The sequence below is a fragment of the Neolamprologus brichardi genome, chromosome 8, assembly GCF_056152115.1.
Source record: "Neolamprologus brichardi isolate AB-2024 chromosome 8, ASM5615211v1, whole genome shotgun sequence".
Lineage (NCBI taxonomy): Eukaryota > Metazoa > Chordata > Actinopteri > Cichliformes > Cichlidae > Neolamprologus > Neolamprologus brichardi.
Window position 1 is genome coordinate 23458894 of NC_142111.1, and position 22228 is coordinate 23481121.

The 22228-nt window shown below is 40.1% G+C and overlaps 1 protein-coding gene across 2 annotated transcripts; it reads right to left on the reverse strand.

The window, feature by feature from the left end:
* Positions 1 to 343: 343 nt before the first annotated feature.
* On the reverse strand, positions 344 to 21437 carry slc16a5a (solute carrier family 16 member 5a). Of its 2 annotated transcripts, none has more exons than XM_035908838.2 (5): positions 21326 to 21437; positions 13918 to 14386; positions 10673 to 10816; positions 8762 to 9601; positions 344 to 5698 (listed from the first exon to the last, which is right to left on the reverse strand). In XM_035908838.2, exons 2-5 carry the CDS (start codon positions 14282 to 14284, stop codon positions 5427 to 5429), a joined length of 1623 nt encoding a protein of 540 aa, XP_035764731.2. In that variant the 5' UTR covers positions 14285 to 14386; positions 21326 to 21437; the 3' UTR covers positions 344 to 5426. The 2 variants fall into 2 exon arrangements, with proteins under 2 accessions (XP_035764731.2, XP_006793273.3); XM_006793210.3 differs by lacking the exon at positions 21326 to 21437 and adding an exon at positions 15207 to 16017.
* Positions 21438 to 22228: the final 791 nt, after the last annotated feature.

Here is a 22228-nt window from a genome sequence, read left to right on the forward strand (position 1 = left end):
AGAGAAACAGAGTTTCTCCCAAGTATCTCTTATCCATTTTTATAATTTTATTAGGTATAAAATCAAATGGTCTTTTTTCCTAGTAAGATCAAATTTTGACTGTTTCCACTAATTTATTGGGCACTTACCAACAACTGCTGGGCTTCAGGAGATCGGGATTAAATCCCACTCACAAACCTTTTTCAGTATACTTCAAATAAATACACACCAATATTATGTGTACTAATCAAAAATAAGAAGAACATTAGTTCTCAGTCTGAGAGGCTGTATTTTATTCTCCAATAATAACCGGGGCACGTAAAAGTACATAAAATTTTTTAAAAAAAATCCCAAGAGACATCTCTGATATTCAAACATTTATTTTCCAGAATCATAATATATAAATAAAGAATTTATAATAAAGTTATTTGAATTAAAGCAAGACAAGCATCTAAAAATTACTAATAAATCCTCTGTTGGTGCTTACATCTTTGTTTACTGCAATACAGTTCATACCTGAAAAGTGTATTCAATACTCTGTTATAATAGCTTGTACTTGTGTGTGAGCTGTGATCAGCGCCTTTGAAATCTTCCTTCTAAGAAATGTTTCAAATGTCTGACGTGAAACGCGAAATCATCTGCTTCTTTGTTTCTGAAAGCACGTGAAATTATCAGTGTGGGTCATTTTTACGAAACACGGCAGCTATTTAAAAAGGCACTGTTGCATTGAGGAATGAAAAGCAAGCGCAAGAAAAGAAAAACATCATTAATTCACTGCTATTACAGTACATGTTAAATTGCTATATATGACACTGAAGTGCAGGCAACAATTTTCTAGGTCCGTGTTGAGTGAACCAAACAGCTCAGCAAGGTGGGCAGAAAATGTATGATTCTTCTTTAAAGAAGCCAAAAATAATAAAGTAATATATCGTTTACTACACCTTGTTAAAATTCCCTCTGAGGTCTAAGCACCTCTAAACACAAAGCTCCTGTTTATTCCTGAAATGTAGAATCAGGGTCATTTCTCACCATCGATGATGACTTAGGGCTATCAGTCTGCTTTCCTTTTTTATTTCATCTTTATCATTCCTGAAATGAACCGACCGCTAACCTCTAACAAGATTAAAAGCAGCAATAAATTCATGCTACAAGTCTGATAGCTCCACTGTCTCACAGTTCCTTCATTGCCACGAGTATGTATTCATCCGCAGCTGAAAGTAGACCCAAACAAATACGGTACTTACTCCCGCTAAGAAAAATAAAATAAAATTCATTAAAAACAAAAACAAAACGTCAGCAGTGATTCGGCGCTTTCTACGAACAAAACCGAACTAAAAGTCTAGTTGTGGTTTATTTTAAAATATATAAATTTTGAGTTTCGCTCAGACCGCTCCTGGTAATTAGCTTTTAAACAAGCTTAACACAATCGATATGGCTGTTCTCCAGGTTGGCAATGCCGGTGTTGTGCCAAAAACTGATTTCCAATGTTTGCCTGTATTTTTTATGTGTAATATCTTTACATATGTTGGTAAATAGACTTCGGTGAACAGCGTTTACAAAGGGGCTATATATGGAATTAAAAAATTAGCTGTTTTTTCAAGTATCTTTACAACTCTGTGTTATTGTACTTACATTATAACCAATCCGGTCCTTTATCCCCACTTTAAAGATTTTTACAGAACTATTGTAATATTTGAGCCATTTCTGCTGTCCAATTACTTCTTACAAAAGACATTTTTAATGTTAATTCGATTTTTTTAATGACATAAATAAAGGTTATATAAAAGTCACTGCCAAAGACCTTGTTACACTAATGTTGTTTGTAGCTCAATATGACTTTATGTCATCCATGAGGGATGCATTTGACATATCTTTCACATATTATAGCCCAACAAGTTACTTATAGCAATTTAAATACGAGCAATCAGTTTTTGGCAAATACCAGAAATCAGTTTTTGGCAGGCAATCACTTTTTGGCACAACACCAGCATGTGATGCTGCAGTAAGTAATCAGTTGTTATCAAACACGAGACTGAGTAGGGGATGCACTGAACTTAAATTTAATAAGGCAGAGGCTTTAATGTTGGGAACTGTGTGTTCATCAGTGTTTTTGTGCTGTACTGACATAAATCAGGTGAGCACTGACCAACAGGTGCGGCTTCTCAGGAGTTATTCTGGCGCACAGCCAACACCAACAAATGGTGTTAGATGAATGAAAGGCTGGAGTTACAGCAGGACACATGAACACCATGTCAGGCACTGCACATCATGTACACTGAGATTTCAAAAATTCTTAAACTTCACATGCTGTGGAAATGTCCTGACTTCCTGCCTTTCCTGTGAGTTTCCAGTGAATAAGTGAAGGAGATTAGATGAATGGAGTTTTTCAATACAGCTGAATTATGGCTAAAGTAGCAACTGATAAAACAGTTGCGTGCTCAAACCAATAACGCATTAAACTGAGGTGTTTGTTGAAATTTTCATCCATTCATTTATTTTCTTAATCACTTATCAAAGTACACCTTCTACAGGTCACCACAAACTCACATTCGGAGCTACAGCCTTTTTTTTAATTAGCACCAGTCATGTTTAAAAGTATTCAAACCCCTGAAATTATCTGCCTTAAACCACAAAAGTGTCACGACACTCTGCTGTGCAGCTTTCGCTTAGTTTCACTGACACGGAAGGGCATTAAAGCGTTTCACACCCCTGTTTACTCTGGATTAGGTATCAGTGATAAAAATGTGTGGGTCCGACTGTGCTGTTCACATTGCCATTAAAGTACACGGTGTTCAGTAATCTGTGGGTACTTTACGAAAAAACATGAAGTCCAAATGTGAAAAGCTTTTCTATGATTGTTAACATCAATGCGTATAGTGCAGTCTGCTGGCTTAATCCTCAGGTTATAACAAATTGTTGGTTTTGGTCTTTTAAGATGTCTTTATAATGTTATAAGTACAAAATAAAAACAACCCTGATCCATTAAAGGGGTCCTATTCTGCTCATTTCTGGCTCCATATTTTTATTCTTTTACTCTCCCAGAGTAGCTTTGCATGATTCACAATTCAAAATAATCCTCATTTATCTTAGTGGGCTTTTCTGCTGCCCCTCAGCTCATCCTCTGTCTCAAACCAGGTGTTTTAATTCCTCTCCTGGTAAGCCAACTTTCTACTGATTGGCTGGAAACTGAAGTGGGTGGGGCTTCTATGCTCAAAACCACAACTCTGTGCTTGAGACTACTTTCAGGCTATCCCCTCTAACATCATACATAAAGTAAAAATGGTGTTTCCCACAGAATAAAAATCTGTTCTTGGTTTTGGTGAGAAAGAGGTGAAAGGTCGCTGTCCTAAACTGATAACTAAATAATATCAATCACACTTTTGAGACATTAAATACCGAGCCATCACCTGGCTCTCAAGAAAGATCCTCATCCCACGGAGGGATGGTCTACAAAGAGGCGCCCACACAGAAAGCAGAGACTGAGAAATTGAGTGACGTTGAGCGACTTCTTGTGAAGACAAGAGAAATAACTGCAGGCGAATCAGAAGTTTAGCTTTGCGGTCAACGATTAAAGCAACTGCTGAGACAAGAGCGAGAATACAGAATAGACTGATATGAGAGGTGATAGACGCAGTACGTGGACAGAAGTGCTGAGCCACCTACACATTACACCTACATGAGCTGAAGCTCCTGGTGCACAGCTGTTGTGCTGATGTTAATGCCAAAGGAGGTTTGGAGCTCGCAGTATACGCCTCAGCATCCAGCAACCCCATTCTGTAACTGCATGTGGTCACATGGCTGAGCTGCTGTGGTTCCTAAAGTTTTCCACTTTGCAATTATATCACCTAAACTTGATTGTGGAATAGTTAGGAAGGAATCTTGTTACAGGACAACTCTGGAGTGCACTGAGCTCATTCTTTCACAAATGTTTGTGAAAGCAGACTGCACGACTGGGTGCTTGATTTTATGCACCTGTGGCAAAGCAGGGCCCATAAACTCTACATTAGAGAGTTACCTAGGCAAACAGAGCGAATGTCCTCTGGTGACCAACTGTCGACTAGAGCTGCCCCTCGGGGCTGTGAAAGAGCTCCAGACCAGAACTAGTACCAACCTCCTGTCAGAATAATGCTTTGACCAGCTGGCCTGTAGAGAAAGGACCAGAGCTAGCTGTTTAACGGCGATTGAAATGTCAAAATAAGAGTGAGGGGCTTGATAGTCATGTTAGATGGCTGTAAGAATAAAGATTAATTGCAACATATACCTGTGTGGCACACCCAAGTGAAGTCTAGGTGTGGGAAACACTGTTCGAAAGATCTGGATGAAACTCAAATTTTTTGGTTATTGGTTTCGGCTGTATTTATTTGAAAGAGGAGTGAAAGAAGCCATCTATGTCCACTGTGAGCGGCCATCTTTGAACAGAGGCGGTGGTTTACGACACCAACTCTCTGCCATCTATAATCCAGTTTTGAGATCCCTTCCCAGACGCCTTAACGCCCACTCACATCCTGGGCCATCTGACCTCAGGAATTCGCATGATAAGGTGGGGCCAGGTTTCACAAAGAGCTCACCTGAAACTCTGGCTGATTGGGACCCACACCCAGTTTCACACCTTGGCTCAGGCGATTAGAGGATCATCAGGGGGTCCTTTTGTCCCTCTGTGGGGGGAAACTCCCACTAGGTTTATATCTGGGACTCTCCACCATTTGACCTTAGAACTGAAGAAGTTTCTCGGATGAAGGTGAAACGTCTTCAAGCAACTTAAAGAAGTCCAGACGCTTTTCTTTGCAAGCTCCTTTGACTACGATGACCTGGATGACTGAGAACCTTCACAGACATAGGCTGTATTTAACTATTTAACTATTCACCACTGTAACATGACAGGAAACAGAAAAAAACATAACATGTCCCTCTTGATAAGGCCTCACTAGGTTGCTGCTCCACAATGTTTCCCACTGATATTACTGCACCGTCCCCTTCCTTTCTGTTTCAAAGCTCAAGAGTATCTACTCTGTGTCTGTAAGCTCATCGTACACTAACACACCATTGAAAAACACTGTTCCAGCAAACATCTACTAAAGATTTGATTTCTCTAATGAGGGATTATGTACGTATCTTGGCTTATTAGAGTGATATACCTCATGTGTGATAGATTGTGTAGATAAAATCAGCAGCATTTTACAATAAACAGTACAATCACGTCGTGGTTTTTAAGTGCACATCTCCTGATTTTGGTATGCAACCTCGGTCAAACAGTGCAAACTCTTCGTACTATTTGTTCTGACTTTTATGGCGCTCCAGATGTTAGGATGCGTGGCGTCTTTCAGAGAAATAAACCTCGACACATCTGACGCACCAGGCAAGCGGCCGCAAATATTAGGAATCGTTTGCAGAACAGTCTGACCGAGGGTGTGACGTGTGCTAAAAGGTGACACACAGTGTAAGCAGGTTCAGACGCTGGTGATACGCTCCGCCCCGTTAGCTGAGGCCTTGTCTTTATCTCCCTCTGTGGACACGCTGCTGTATTGGCAACCAGGAACGATGTCAATCGCGGGTGCCGCCGGCTCGGGCGCCGTGGGTGGCTTCACCTGATTCAGCGCCTTCCTCTCCTTTTTATCCAGCCAGCAAAACGACACCATAAGGAACACGGCGGCTGAGGCAACAACGGCACTGCAGGCAAAAAAAACATGGAAATAGTGGCCCGTTCTGTCAACCAGGATTCCTGGAAATAAAGAAAACATCAACAGTGTCAGCATTTTGACTCATGTTAGCTTCTCGTCAGAGACGTCCAGAAATCCTTGGCGGTTTTTCTTGGCTAAATCTGTTGTACTAATCTTGCTTCATAGTGCAGTCCTCATAAGCACAAACCTGTGGAAAATCACTGACCCAGAGCTTACATTAGTCGCTTCTGTCAGTCTGCCTCAGGGCAGCTGTGGCTACAACTGTAGCTGCCTCCACCAGTGTGTGAATGTGAGAGTGAATGAATAGTGGTATTGTAAAGCGCTTTGAGGGCCCCGAAAAGCGCTATATAAATGCAATCCATTATTATTATTATTATTATTAGAGGTCAGTGTGATATTTGTTCACAGGCAAGTTCTCTATTCAAATCAGCATAATATATTCTGACTCTACCAAAAAAAAAGACATCTTTTCAAACTGTGTTTATCTTCCATAACCGTGACCTCGGAAAATCCTTTTCCCGCAGCACATCAGGTCAGATGTACAAGCAAAATAATCCTGCTGTGACTTGTCTCTGTGGTTATGTCACTGTTCAGCTGGAGAAGCAGCCAAATAAACAGTCTAAGCATAACTGTCATCTGAGACGGAAGCAGCCCTGAGAGGGAGAGGAAGCCTCTGCCCTTTTCTCACTCTGCTGCAGCTCGAGCTCGCTTCTCCACTGAGAAGAACAAACTGTTTTTCTCTCTGTGTACTAGCTAAACGGCCTCAATGCCCTGCAGTGCCGCCTCCTCCTTCATTTCAGCCGTTCACATAACACACATGTGAAAACATGTGCACTGAAGTGTATGCAATCACACATGAAGGCTTTACTTTTTTGTTTTTTTATAGGTTGGAGCAGATAAAAGGCAAAGATGAGTATGGAGCAGGGATTTAGACGGAGCTGGATTAATATTGACTTGCTGGCTTTTAAACTGACTTATCTACAGCTACAAAGCTCTGCCTCTGATCAATAGAGGTCAGTGCACTGTAACTTGAGAAGAAACATGAGGATAGATGAAAAAATAACAATAAAGAAACAACCTGGTGCAAAAAAACGGATGAAAATTCAGCAAAGATTCACAAACTATCATAAGTTTGAGTTTGCGATCTTTTGGCCTCCACTTTTATTTTGAAAGTATTTCTGGCGCAAGATTAAGTAATTAGAGAGGCAAGTTTTCAGTCCAGTGCACTTTTAGCCTGGCTTGATCTCAAGCTGAACTGTTAACCTGGTCTGGAGTTGTGGTTTAAAATCATCGGCAAACTACGAATCACTAATGCTTTTCCGCAGCATCACGCACCTGTGTGAGTGGAGCACCTGTGTTGCCCATCATATATTTTTTACAGATCTTCATCCTCTGATAATTTCTCTGACTGTCCCTTTAGTGAAAGGAAACAGCTAAATGATGCCTGAATTACAAACTTTTATGTGAATATAGAGAGTGAAGCAGTCAGCATGATAATCGCTCGTTCTTACGGGAGTTTTATTTTTTGTCAAATCAGCTTCTGCCAGGAAAGCCTGGCTATGTTGAATTTGCTTCACCCCTCAGATCGGGCGTGTTTGTGGTGTTTTTGGCTCTTGTGTCTGGTTTCTCCACCTTTTCTAGTCTGAGTGTGCTTATCTAATCTTATGTTACCTTTGTTAGAGTTTCTCTTTATGCTTCTGCCGTTACCCAGCCTCATTGTGATGCTTGGGTCATTTCCCGTTTGGATTGTTTCCATGCCTGTATTGAGCAACGCGTTTACTTCATCAAACACACCTTTTGTTGTTACACCTGCCCTGTCTGAACTATGATACTGGTTACCTGGAAATAACTGAGCCTGCTTAACCTCCTAGGACCTGGCGTCCACATTTGTGGACATCACATTTTGGGTTATTTAGACCAAAATACTCAATTTTGCTCTACAAGGGCCTGATATCCACTTACGAGGACATTATACTGCTACTGTTCTATCGAAATTTTAAACGAATATCCTCATATGTGGATCTCATTTTTCATAAAAACAAAAATAAGGTAAAAAAAAATCTGGTAATTCTTTGTTTTTACATTCATCGGGCCCCAATATGCCAGAATATCAAGACAAATTAAAAATGCATGCCGTGGAAGAGTTCGGGTCTTAGGAGGTTAAGACCAACTGATTTTTATACCACATTTTCCAGACAGACCAGATTCAGATTTCGTCATGTGTTGCATCTAACCATAACAGTTTCATACAAGGAAGGTCACATTTAGGCCACTGTTGAGCGGCCCACTGTTGAGCGGCCCACTGTTGAGTGCTCAGTTTTAGAAAGATAAGTTTGATTTTGTAGCCCTGTTGGTCTTTTTTTCCCTCAAAATCCATTTTAAACTAAGCAATAACTTTAAGTGACGTGAAGTCCTGCGAAAGGCCAAAGTGGGTATGAAAGGATAACTTTTAAGTCACTGAAGATAAACTTCTATAGAAAGTATTTTTCCCCTTTTATGGCAACTTGTAAACAGTCATGCATTTCTGACATTGCTCCATCACTCAGACTCTTACTGGTAAAGGTCTCAAGTTGTTATGAGGCTCCAGCAGCCAAACAAAAAGGTTAATTGTGGTGTCGGAGTCCTTCCTTTTGTTTGTCTGGAATATATACTACACAAAGTTCACAGTAACACAAAGAGGAAATACTTTCTGTCTACCTGAGACCATAAATTAGCTTCAGTCTGAAGGTTTAGTTGTATTAAGAGGGCTTTGGATTTTCTCCCCATCCCTTACACTATGGTGCTCTTAGATGGAATCTCCTTAGGGCCAGTATAAACCTGAGCAAACCTGTTCCAGAGTTCATGAGGTTGCCTTGAAGTCCCTGAAAAAATTTAAACCAATCCTTTAAGCAGCTCTTTAGCTGTTCCCCCAGTCCCATACATCATGCAGAATCTAAGCCAGTGATGCAGAAAACATGAAGAGAGACTACAGGCAAAAATTATTTTGCATATTTATACCTCCAGGGTTTTTACTGGCTTTATGGTTATGGTTTCATGGGATAAAAAAGTGTGACCTACATTCTCTTCACATCTCTCGCTCATGATAATATCTATATTTCCTTTACCTGCCAGTGGAGGCCCAATGAGCAGCGTGACACTCTCCATGACAGCAAGGAGGCCAAGGGCTGAGGGAAAGCAGCTCATCTCCACTACATCCATGAGGACAGTAAACATCAGGGAGCCCACCACGCTCATGGAAAGCCCGTAGATCACCACGTAAGCCAGCAGTACATGGAAGCTGGGCCCGATGCAGCAGATGCTGTTACTCAGCCCATTGACAAGCAAAGCTGCTGAAAACACGTAAACGTGTCGCCCTTTGAACCATGGCATGTTAAAGACGATGCCAAACGGTGGCCGCACCACGATGTTGACGATCCCCAGGATGGACAGCAGGTACGCAGCCTGACTCGGCTCCATGTCATTTGCTGTGGCGTAGGGAACCAGATACACCAGAGGTACCACAAACCCGAGCATCGTCCACGTGATGCCGATGGAGTACACGCGGTAGCGCAAGTTATTGCAGAACTGATTGAAGGCCATGTGTTTGCTCAGGAAAGCCAACATGGAGCTCCAAATCGTCCTCACCCTCCCTTTTTTCTTGCTGTCACTATTCTCATCTGGCGGAGGAGGTCCGTGGTTCATCAGCGGCTGGCCACGATGCCTTTTGGGCTGGAGGGGCCTCATCACAGCTCCACACACACAGCAGTTCAGCAGGACGGCCCCCAGAATGAGAAAACTTCCCCTCCAACCGTACTCTATGTGGAGGTAGTTTCCCAGGACAGGCAGAGTGCACAGACCCAAGGCGGTGCCCGTGGAGGACATGGCGTTGGCAAATACACGGCGACGCACAAAGTAGTGTCCCAGGATTGTCACAGCTGGTTGGAAGCTGAAGCAGAAACCAAGACCTGAAACAATGAAAGACGAGTGACATTTTTATTATCAGCGACAGTGCTAATGGATTATAAAGTATAAATATAGAAAAGTTCTATTATGTGTAATCTATCCTGAGTAACACTACTTTAAATGTTTTTTGCTAATGCTTTTATTTTTATTCTATTATTTTTTATTATTCTAAATTTGTCAGACCTCCTTGTGCACCTCTGGACAACAGCTGGTAGAAGTCATGTACTGACCATTGTGAGACCATGTGCAGTGATTTAACTGCAAACCTCAAACTAAAACATTTAGCTTTCATTTTTAGGATTAGGGCACATGATGAGAACTTATACTCCAGCTATGACAAAGTCTGAAGTGTAGTTCATTGGGACAAAAACATGACCAGGAACATGGTTACATGGGTAACCTCGGTTCTATGAAACCATATTCCACTATGGAAAGCATGTTTTATCTTAGACCATCTATTTAGTTTAAGACAAATACTTTCAGAGATGGTCCACCAACCTCTTATATCATATTCTGGCCCCAGACAAGTCACTCAACATCTGTGCTACTATACAGATCTGACTTACTGCGAATTCGCCCACTCCCAGAAAATTAAATCATGACGAAAGGTTTATATTTTGAAACACTTGCAGATGCATAAGTCAAAGAGGAAAGACATGGAAGTAGTCCAGAGGTACCTTGGGTAAGGCCTCTCCTTTTATGCGGGGAGTACCAATGATAACATTTTAAAAAATAAGAGAAAGCAGTAAAATTTTTGTATCTGTATCTTTATGAGTTTACCACAAAAATGAACAGCCACAACTATGAAAATTAGACCAAGGCTGTTATGAAGTGAAATTAGAGTTTTAACTTCTTTTGAATGTCTGTATGTCAAATTTAAGTGATATAAAAAGATGTAATGATGCATTTACAGTTGTCCAAAATCTGTCTGCTTTGGTCTACAACAACCAAACAAATATTCAGCACAGCTGAACTCTACCTGTGCCTGCCCTTTGATGCTTGGCAGGTAGCTGTGTGTACCCATGGCAATGAAATGTGTGCTGGGATAATAAATCTACTGAGTGCTTGCTGACCTGTAATGACCCCGGTGGTGATGTAAAGCTCAGTGATTGACTGGGTAAATGAGCTGGCAGCCATTCCAAGCCCGCTCAGGACCCCTCCCAACATGATTGTCGCTCGGCAGCCAAGTTTCTCCACCAACATGCTACAAAAGGGACCTGTGGATCAAATTTAATGCTCTTAGTTTAATACCAGAGCCCGAGTGGGCAAAGGCCTTAATCCTCCAGCACATTTCACATAACTTGTAATCTGCACCGGCTGGATGACCTTCAAAAGAACCGAACATATGACTGAAAATATGTCTGCTCTTTCATTTACCCTGTGCACAAGATGTTTGACTGACACATCTGTTTCTTACTCATCCCACTGCCAGTGAGATTAGATTTCATCTAACACTACCTTTTGTGTGTAGATTTCTCCACCTCTAACACATCATCCTGACTCACCTGCCTGCCATGAAAAAAATCTCACTGTGTGTACTTGAAAGCTTGAGCAAATACAGCAGTGTAGACTGTTTAAAGGTCACTAACAGGGATGTCAAATTTAACACGGCCTATCTCTGTTGTTAAACAGCAGATCTGCTAGATATTAATGGGGGAAAATCACTGAAGTAACATGTTTAAAACTTCAGTTTTTGCGCCATTAAAATTTTTTTTAATCACGCTATTCTTTATCAGAATCTTTTAGACTGTGTTTATTCTAAAGTTACAGTTTTAATAACTCACGAATCACTTCTTAAGCTCACAAATCAAGCCTGGGACAAGGCTCCCTCGTGCAATTTACTGGAGATAAACCTAAGATTATTGTCATATTTGTGTCAGATCATGATAATTTCTAAGATTAAAGCATTCCTGTCTCCAAAATTCATAAGAACTGTGTCCAAAACTGACTGTAACGGCCTATACTCCTGTCTCCGAGCCTGATGGTGGCCTCCTTTACTTGCGCAACACCTCTCTGGACCTCACACTGAGCATTTCAGTAAAAAGCTACCGAACCTTTGAACTTTCAGATCTTTCAGGCCTGTCACTACTTGTCAACCAACTGTCCAATTAGTCTGAGCCTCTAAAAAAGCTAAAAGTCTGCACAAGTCACATCTTGACTGTTTGAATAGAAATGGATGCGAAACTACAAAACAACTATCATTGTCTACATCTTAGACCAAAACATACATTTGCCTCTGGTTTGTTCGGAGCAGCATTAAAGGATGAGTCTGACATTACTGCATAACGTCCTCATCATAAACCTTAAAAAATAAACTTAAAGTGCTGCTGTGTTAAAGCTTTCCCAAGCCCATATTTTTCTGATGTGTATCAAATGGCATTTTTATGCTCTAGTTCTGCTTTTACCTTTCATAAATAACATAAAAGCTAATTTCCTCTTCATCAAAAGCTCCTGTATTGTTGATCTCGTTGTTATCGGTCAATCTAATATTGCCACATACAACAATTATATATCTGTATGGGTTTTTTTAAGATTCATTATAAATCCCGATTATTTTGACTATCTTATATATTATGTTCATTTTACTATCCCCCCCGTAAAAGGGATGTTACGTTCTGTGTCTGCGTTTTGTTCAATGCATGTCGCCTGTTCATACTTAACAGTCATCGTGACGTAATGTTGCTCGAGTAAACAGTAAACATGTGAGGACTTTAAATGGCCATTATGAAGGGTTTTTGCTAATAGTGTGCCGTATTTTCAGAAAATGGAAGAAGAAGTTTGAAGGAGAGGAACTTAAGTTGCATAGGAGTGCACTTAAACAGGCAGTCACCAGTTGTTCAGGTGTTGTAGGCCACAGGCTGCTTCTGATCAAACGCTCACATATAATTGCATTTTATACTGAACGTGTGAACTCTTCCCTCATCTCAAATAAAAACTATGATGCTTATTACTTTTTTTTGATAAATGTTGTTGAAATTTATTTGGGAGTGAAGAAATTGTAAAGAGGAGGAACTTTATCCAACTATTGCGATAACACAGAGATAAACCATGGGCTGATATCCACTATTGTTTTATTCTAGCATTTTAAATATTGACAGTTCAAAACTTATAAGACAGATAAGAAGTTGCACTATGTGCACCCGCTCATCACATAAAACTTATTTCTAATCTTTCTAATAAAGAAAGGATTCTTGGACATGGATAAAGGACCGTAATCCTTCCAACTTGTGTTTCCAGGGGTTAAATCTCCAAACTAATCTCTGTTTTTGGATGGATTTAAAAGGAAGCCAACAAAATAAGAATGATAGTGTGACGCCTTCTTGTCATAAATCTACAATCAGCGGATATGAAGATTATGAAGATATGAAGATCAGAAATAAAAAAAGTGCTATAATTTGGTCCCTGATTTTAGTCTCTGTCTCTCAGTTTTGGCCCCTGTGGATGGATTCCTCCACCTAACAGCTGTGGGTTGATTTGTTTTATACCCGATCCATCCGTATACGGGATTAGAGATGATATTTACCGTCTTCTATAGTTTTACAATGTCGTACTCATAGTAAGTCTACTTTGGATGGATACAACATTATGACTTATTACCAACATCCCTATGGAGAATATGACTGAGATTTATACTTCTAGTACCTCACTGTTGACTTTTTGTTGGACCTCTCTGACCCGTTTGGCCCGGGGGTGCAAAAAATAAGTCAATAATAAATAATAAATAATAAATATAAATAATAAATATAATAAATAATAAGTAATATAGTAAATAATAAGTCAACAGTAATATCTTCTGAAAGTCAGGAAACATTAGACCTTAGATAATCATGCCAGACTAAGTATGTCAGTTTAGTTTTGTTTAACTGCTATTAAAAGTGACAATTTATTGCTAAATCAGCTATTTTAAACTAATCTAATAAATCTGAAAGTTTTGATTTATGATAGGATGAGCTTCTTTTGAGTTTTACTTTTCATCAGCACAGGAATGAAGACTTCAGAAGGAAAATAGCCGCTCTAAGGTTGGCATTATTTCTTCTGTGAATGAAACACTTAAGGCTGTGGGAAATGACAGGACTGCAGCTTCTCATGGAATAACCTTCTTTAAATCAACATCACACAGCAAGACAGGTTAAAGCATCCTCAGTTTCTCTCTCTATCTGGTTTCATACTTTCCCTGAACAATAACAGCAGCTGCAAACTAAAACTACCCTCAGGCCAGGAGGCATTAAAGGGCAACTTCAGTAGTATGGTAAATTCTAGTTATTATTCTCTTAAATTAAACTTGGATCTGGTTTATTTCCTGGTCTTCTAGCTTTACCTCCTGCATGAAGCGCTGACGTCATGATGGAGGGCACCCAGGAGGTTTCGCTGTTGGTTGCGTGGAACTCATTCTGCAAGTCAGTGTAGAAGATTCCCACGCAGGAGGGAAATGCCAGTGTCAAAGCCAGGACAAGTATGGTGGCAACCAGCACCATCCAGCCCCAGCCGCCATCTGGAGCTTCGACTGCTCCTGTTACAGCCACGGATACTCGGCACCCTTCTTCCTGTCCCCTCTCCTCCAATTCACAATCATCGGCCTCCTGGATTTTCTCATGGTCCATACCGTTGGCCTGCTGGAAAACATTGGAGGCCTCCGAGTGGAGGATGCGATCACTTGTCCCGCTGATTCCATTTCTCTGAGTCATTTTCTGCTTGGCAGTTCAGGCAAGGCTCCTGTGTTAGTTCTGGAGGGTGTGTGATTGCGCTTGCTGTCCATGTCACTGAAACTGCTGTAACCTTTATAGACCCTAATATCAAAAAAAGCAAACAACATGTCAGGTATAATCCTGAGTGGTTTTCATTAGAAGTAATGTTAAACTTTGACACTAGTTGGACTATCTAAATAACCGACAGACATACTGTGCTGATCTCCATGTGATTTAAACCAGAGCCCAACTGATACATCATGTTCAAGCTCGATACCTATATTTGGTGTTTTATAAATCTGATACCTGTATTTTTTTTATCTTACTAAAATAATGTGATAATGCATTTAATAATCAATTAATTTTACTATCACAACAAGTTGTGGATTACACCTTTATGTTTAGCCTAACTTGACTCGGCTGATTTCTTAAACACCTTAACAGGGAGATGCTCATATTTCTTACTTTTAAAATTTTCATTTATCAGCCAACAAACAAAAATTATTTGCCGATACTGATTTATGGGTGTCCAAAATATCTATTAGGCTTTGATTTAAATGATTTTAACAAACAGCACCTTTTACACCTTACTAACTAAGCTAGCTAACATTATCTGATAACTTCAGCACTCCACCCTAGAGCTTAATTGCGGTCACTTTGGTTAATAACAAAAAACAATAAAAATGCAGTCCACACTTTATAGTAGCTCCAACCATGTTTTAAACAAAGTCTTAAGAGTTTAAAGTGAAATGACAGGAAAGATTAAAAAATATGGCATTTATGTTCACCTCAGGATAAAGTCCAAGCAATATTAATACATGTTAGCATGCTAACAAGCTAAACAAAAAATAAAACATTCAAACATTAAACAGGTCTAATATTGAATATCATTCTGCAAAATGCTATACTGTACTATACTTACGAGATAACAAAGCTATTTAATTAGATGACAAGTCAAAACCTGAAACAGTAGTCAAAATAAATAAATGAAGTCTTGTTTGTTAATAGCCTCTCAGCTAAAAAGCTAAGCATCTTTACTGACTTTGTTCTAACAAGCTAACCCTCTTTGTTATGTTTGTATTAGCATGCTGACGAGCATCCTAGCAAGCTAAGGTGCTTCTTTCAGTTGGTGGTTTAAACATACTGAATTTAATTAATAGCCCTATTATCATGGTAACCACCATGCTAGCAGGCTAAGCGGCTTCATTAAGATCCCTTTATAAAGTTAAACTTCATTACAGGACACATGGGCATGTTTACAAACATCAAACAAACAACTTTAGCCTTGGTAAAGTTTTAACAAAGGGTTTTGAGGTTGTTCTTGTTCATCGCATTTTAACTGAACACTGTTCCAGAGGTTTTTAAAGTTCAGCCAAGTCATCTTTATTTCTAAAACAGCAACACTGACCAAAGTGGGGAACATAGAAATAAAGATACATGAGAATAAAAAAGAAAATATTAAAAACAGAATTAAAATACCAACACAAAATAAAAACAAAATGCCAATTAAATCTCATCAATATTAGTGCTTTTAAATCTTAATTGAACCCATATTTACTTCAAACCACTGTTGAAAAGGTACGAAGCCCCGCAGGGGACATGGGAGAAAAAAAAATTAAGACAGACTTTTTCATACATCTCCGAAAAAGTGTTCCGACGTTTTCGGAGATGTATGAAACTTTTGCAAGATCTCGCAAAAGTTTTGCGAGATCACAAAACTGAGTAAAGAAAAAGGTTTTAATTTCAAGTTTTGAACAGAAAACCGACAGGGCTGTTCAACAGACCACTGGGCAAACAATTATTACATAAAGAAAAAACAGTCAAGAGTAAAAGCTAAAGGTTAACTAAGGGAAGCTGGCAGCACACAAAATAAAAGCTAGGGGTTAACTAAGGCAAGCCAGCATCACAAAACTCTAATGAAACAAAGTTCAGCTGGTTTAGCAAACAAAGAGCAACACAGCAAACAGTTACAACAAACAACGTTCAAGTGTGAGGCAACGAGGAGGACACTGCATGTCACTTCAGAGCAGCAGTTCCCCATAGTGTGGAGGCTCTTCAGCCTTTTATACTCCCAGGTGCAGACAATCAGCCAGTAAATTGGTCTGGGAGTGGTCATGGGATCTCCAGGCAGCCAATCGTCCGCGAGGTCTGGCACACTGTGATCTGCATAAAAGAAGGCTGGCACAGGACTCCCAGCAGCCAATCCTCCACGAGTCCTAGCACACTTGGATTTGCATAAACAAAAAGGCAGTCTCACTCCCTCCAAGGCCCCGGGCGAGATCTCGCAAACAAACTCTTGCAAAAGTTTCATACATCTCCGAAAACGTCGGAGCACTTTTACAAATATGTGATGTCTTGTAAACCGAGCAGATATCTGACGTTTACACAACTACATTCACGCCTCAAAATATCTTAAAAGTGTATGTTGTGACCCAGAAAGAGTAATATTACAACTAAGTAGCTGCCGCCATTGTTGGAATTCAACTTTTGCGAGATCTCGCAAAAGTTTTGCGAGATCCCGAGTTTGTTTTGCAAGATCTCGCAAAAGTCCGTCTTAACTTTTTTTCCCTCCCATGTCCCCTGCGGGGCTCCGTAAAAAGGTAAACTGTCTGCTGTAATTTTACTCACTTTGCTCTGACCCTGAAGGACTCACAAAATGCCAGCAGAGCCAAGGTTATAAACACAAGGAAATCAGACAATGACTCTTTATTAAAACAGATAATCGGTTACGGAAAACCAGGGGAATGTCCGAGTTATAATAATCTCACTGGCTGGAATCAAGGTTTGTACATCCTGAAATAAAGGAAATTAAACTTGGCAACGCATACCAGCCGACAGACGGGTGACTGTTGTGTTGCCACAATCATTAAGAATGATTTAGCTGCAGTCATGAATCATCCCTTGATTTCTCCTGTGTGCAGAATGAAAGCCCCCACGGGACTACAGCGTCTACATTTCCAGTTAAAGGCCTTCACTTATTGCATTTCAAAATAAGTTTAGACTGTGAGAGCACTGACAAAAGACGGGTCAAAAAGGTTCAGGGACAAACGTGGCATGGAAAGGGAGACTTAAGTTTACACTAACATGAACTCACGCAAACCTTTGAATGAATAGCCCTATTTTACTGTAAGTACACTAGCAAAACATTTCCCAAAGATACAATTTCCAGATGTGTCAACTACAAAGCAGAGAAATATCTTCACTGATTGTATTCCCAACTCATGTGGACACAATTTTGCACATTTACAGTACTGCAACTATAACTTTAAGTTTTAAGTGGATGTTGTTAACTAAAGGCAGGGGTGTCAATCATTAACTAAAATGAGTTTGACATCCCTGCATCAACGGCATCGAAAGTCATCACCCTCTAGTTACACTCTCTTTAATAAGCCATGATAACTAGCCTAACCACCAGTGTGCTATGCAAACAGAAATTTGCACATTACAACCACTTACCATTGAAGCTGGTAACTAGGGGTAGGTTTTGGTAATAGATTTATCGATTAAAATCCTGAATCAATTTTTTAATATAAATTTATTTTGCCCGAAATGCCAGAATCTCAGGTGAAACCTCACAAAATTTTGACAACCACCAATCAGCTAAAACAGTAAATGAGAGCAGGAACTGCACAAAGACGTAAACACAAAGCGCAGAGCCGTGGATCATAATCAGTGAGATGTCGCCTTTCTCACCCGACGGCAGGGACACGGTCGGGGCTGAAAGCCGACAGCTCGCTGATTCTGATGTTTCGGCGGCTCCGCGCTTTGTGTTTACGTCATTTTTTCGGTGATTCTAAAGCTGTTAGTTTTATCTCTCTCCAAACAATATTGACTGAACCAGCAGCAAAAGAAGATCCAAACTACGCTTCACATAAACATCGTCATGAATTCACTCTGACTTTTGCTGTTTTGCTTCTACCACGATAAAATCACACTTCATGCACAGCTCTCTCTCTCTCTCACACACACACACACACTACACTTCAAGAACAGTTTCCTGTCTAAAAATCTGTTTTCTGCATTATTTGCTTGCTTGTTACGCACAAGTCTACCATAGTTTACAGCGCGGTCGGCCGCTGTTTTTTTTCCCTTTTACTTACTTCCGAAAAGAAAACCTAATTTCTGCTGTTCAATACTGAACAAATTTTAACTTTTTAAAATTATGCAAAATGCAAAACGCTTAGCCGTGTCGCTAATAAAACCGCTGTAACTTCAGAGGTAACGTTCATATGTTGATTAATGGTTTTCTTTTGTTTTTGATGTACTGCAGAATACTTTTTATAAAATCCCAGGCCAGGAAAATCACCTTCATGTTTTTCTGTGTTTTATCTTCAGCTGCTTTGACACAAAGGCATCTGCTGTGATGCTCACACCTTTGATAAAGTCTTGCGAGTGTCAGCTTCCTTTTTATAGATACAAAAATATGTAAATGTACTGATCTGAATTATAATATTTCTGACTGAGGCAAAATTTCGCAGATTTAAATCGAATCAATTGAATTGAATCGTGGATCGAATCGATTCGGGACCTTGTGAATCTGAATCGAATCGATTCTAGAAATCAGTGACGATACCCAGCCCTACTGGTAACCCTGATCAGCTTGTTATAATGCCCAGACCACCCACCTAAGCATTATTCCAGACCTTGCACCCCTTAAGAATAACATTAAATGTTGCTTAGCCACCTTCTGTGAAGGTAAAGACTAAAGGGTTTGTTGAGACCCTTCTAACCCCTTCACATAACTGTAAAACAACAGGACATATACACTCATACAGTTGCAACTCAATCACAAGCCAGAAAAAGGTTTATTCTCCTTTGTCACTCTAATGTGGACAATGTTTTAAAAAGTGAACATTTTGTTTTATTCGGTGACACCTGAAATGTTTTTTCCATTGGGTAAATGATCACTTTGAAAGAAAGAATTGTAGCAAAATAGCTAAACTTAGCTGTATTCACATTACAGCTAAGTTACAATGTTCAATTAATGTTACAATGGTCCATTAATGTAGATATCTAATCTGCCAATCAGTTAACAGTGTGTTTCTGGATAAGTCAGAAAACTTTAGTGGAGCATGCCCTCCACTCGAATTTTCCACTAGTAAAGAGACCAGCAGACCAACATATAGTTAGCACACATAGTTAGCATTCCAAGATGGCAGCACTGAACGTAAACAGTGTAAACAGTAACAAAACTGTTAACTCTGAATCTGTACAGCCATTGTTGTGTATTTTTGACTTACTAAACAAGCCATATGCAGAGCACTGACCAGGCTCTATCTGTGAATTTGATTTTTAAGTGCAAAAAAATAATTATTATGCTATAATACTACGACTGATAACTGAATGGCTCTACCTTGCTTTGCTTTATCTGGAAGTTTCCTGAAACTTGGGAGTGGCGTCACTCCCAAGTTCCAATAACCAAGTTCCGAGGTATCTGGAATGTGGCAATAGGAATGTAGATAAGGTCAAGGCAAACCACTGAAGTTCAAACTGGGCATCAGAATGGCGAAGAAAAGTGATTTATGTGCTGGAATTTTCAAGAGGACCATCTGCAGGTTTACAAATAATTATCCCAAAAAGAGAAAATAGCCAGTGAGTGGTACTTCTCTGGGAGAATTTGCCCTGTTGTCACGCTTGCTAGGGAAGAAAGTGAGGCTCAGTTTGAGGTCTCAAACTGGTTTCTTGAACATTACAAGGACTTCACCTTACCCTGAGGCTCCCCATTGTCACCAGATCTCAATAGGAAAACGCACCTTTGGGGTGTGGTGAAACAGGAAAGTTGCATCAGAGAGCCGACAAATCTGCAGCGACCGTGTGATGCTATCGAGTCAACATGAACCGACATCTCTGAGGAATGTTTGCAGCACCTTGTCAAATCTCGTGTCTGAGGTTAAAACGGGTTTAATAACAACTATTACTGATGAAGTTGCCACTGATTTACCTTAGTCAAAAATAACTTTGGTGGTAGCTTTCTGACTTCTGGACTATAACAAAACCTTAAACTAAATAACTGACTCTGACAGTTAGACATTTGATTTATTGTTAATATCACTTTCACGGTTAGCACACAGCGGTTCCTTTTTTTTAACCCAGGAAGCTACATCGCTCTTTTAGAGTTCAGTACTATTGTACTTTGGTTTTTAGCTTTGTGACGCAGAGCTAGGCATGCTTTAAACAAAGCAGCTGAACAACTATGCAAAACCGGCGTCTATGCTGCTTTTGTTTGAGTAGTGAGTAGTGAGGTCACCCACAGGGAAATTCAGAGCTTCTGTCACTTAATTTATGATGAAAATGTATGTCAAGAAAAACAAAAATCAGACCCCAGGGAACAATTTAACACACATGTGTTGTTGTTTGTTTTTATTATGAGGGAGACATGCTTCAGCTCCTTACATCTCCTCCTGTGTTTTCCCCTATAAAGTGTACATGTCTCTCTTTCTGAGTGGGTGAAAATGAAAGGTCTGACATCCTGTTTCCCCATTTTCATTCTTTGCACACTGCACAGCTGCCTGGAGATACTCTACACATCTCATGACTGTAGCTGGAGGTGTCTGAAAGGAGGGGAAGCAAATATTAGGAGAATAATATGGAGTTTTTTCCCTTTTTTTTGAGCAGCTGATTAGAGATGCTGAGCAGCTGATCTTTCGTGTGGGACAGCCCACGGAGAGGATGGCAGCGCTACCTAACTGTCACTCAGTGCATTTAATATTAACGTATCTCTGTATATATACTCATCAGACTCAAATTGAATTTCCCCTCGCTCCACATTTCAGCTGCATTAAAATGCGTGCTTCCCCCCGACACACACATTCACCCACGTGGCAGCTCGTCATTTTTCGTCTTATTTATGGCAGGAAAGCATTTCCAAAGCATATCTAGAGCTCAGACCCCATCGAAATGGCTCAAATGTGCCTTTAATGTGTTTTGTTCCCTTCTGTGTAACAGACAGCCCAATATTCCCAACATCCAGCACTTTCGCAGCAAGGAGGAAGCGATTTAAACATCAGCCTCTCCCGTGAATTTCTAAAAGCCGTTACTCGCCTTGTTTTTGAGCCGATTCTGGTCTTCCGTGTCCGGGTTTTCAAGCAGCTCCACGGGCGCCGTCTCTCCACGGTGACTGTCCGAGGAGCAGCAGCAGTCCGCGGGTGTGCTCGTCACGGAGATCCTCAGTCCGTGGGCGGAGACAGCAGCAGGGTGGGATGCGAGCTGCGCAGGCCTGCTACACCGATGTTTGTGTGTTTGTGCCAAAGTGATATCTGGTGTTTCTATGTGTAATGTCTTTATTTATATTGTTAATAGACTTTAGTGAACAGGGTTTACAAAGGGGCTAAATCTAAAATAAAGAAGTTACTTGTTTTGGAATTATCTACATGACCGCTTTATTGTACCCACATTGTAATCAATTTAGTCCATGTTTGGACACTTAAAATATCTTCATAGAACGATTGTTATATTTGTTATATTCCTGCTACCCTCGTGGCCTCACACTTAAAGGGGGGGGGGGGGGGGGGTTAATGTCAGTGAGATTTTTAAAGTGGATAAATAAAAAAGTCAGTTTGCCAAAAACTGTGGCTTCTACCTGTCTCAGGGGATTTGCTGATATCACGTATGAGGGCTATATTAGACATATATTTCACATATCACAGGCCAAATGGTTTGATTGATTTATAGCAGTTTAAAAAGCAGAAATCACTTTTTTTTTTGGCAGATGATCACCTTTTGGGTCAAGAGATTACTTACTCTGGCTGTGCTGCACCTTACTTATGATTTTCTGTTTACTTTTTAAACCTTAAAAATTCTAACTGCACTACATCACCTAACTCTGGTTAATGCAATTGTATCACACCTTTTGCTCTTTCACGATTGAATTGCTGATAATTGAAACATCCTTCAATGTTGAGCTTGAGTTTTCTTCTTCTTCGGCCATGTTCTCTCAATAATGCA

Coding starts and splice junctions, on each gene's coding strand:
- slc16a5a (XM_035908838.2), bottom strand. CDS start 14,284: ATGACTCAGAGAAATGGAATCAGCGGGACAAGTGATCGCATCCTCCAC. Junction 9,602..10,672: donor CACCACCGGGGTCATTACAG/GTCAGCAAGCAC, acceptor TCATTGTTTCAG/GTCTTGGTTTCTGCTTCAGC. Junction 5,699..8,761: donor CATTGGGCCTCCACTGGCAG/GTAAAGGAAATA, acceptor CTTTATTTCCAG/GAATCCTGGTTGACAGAACG.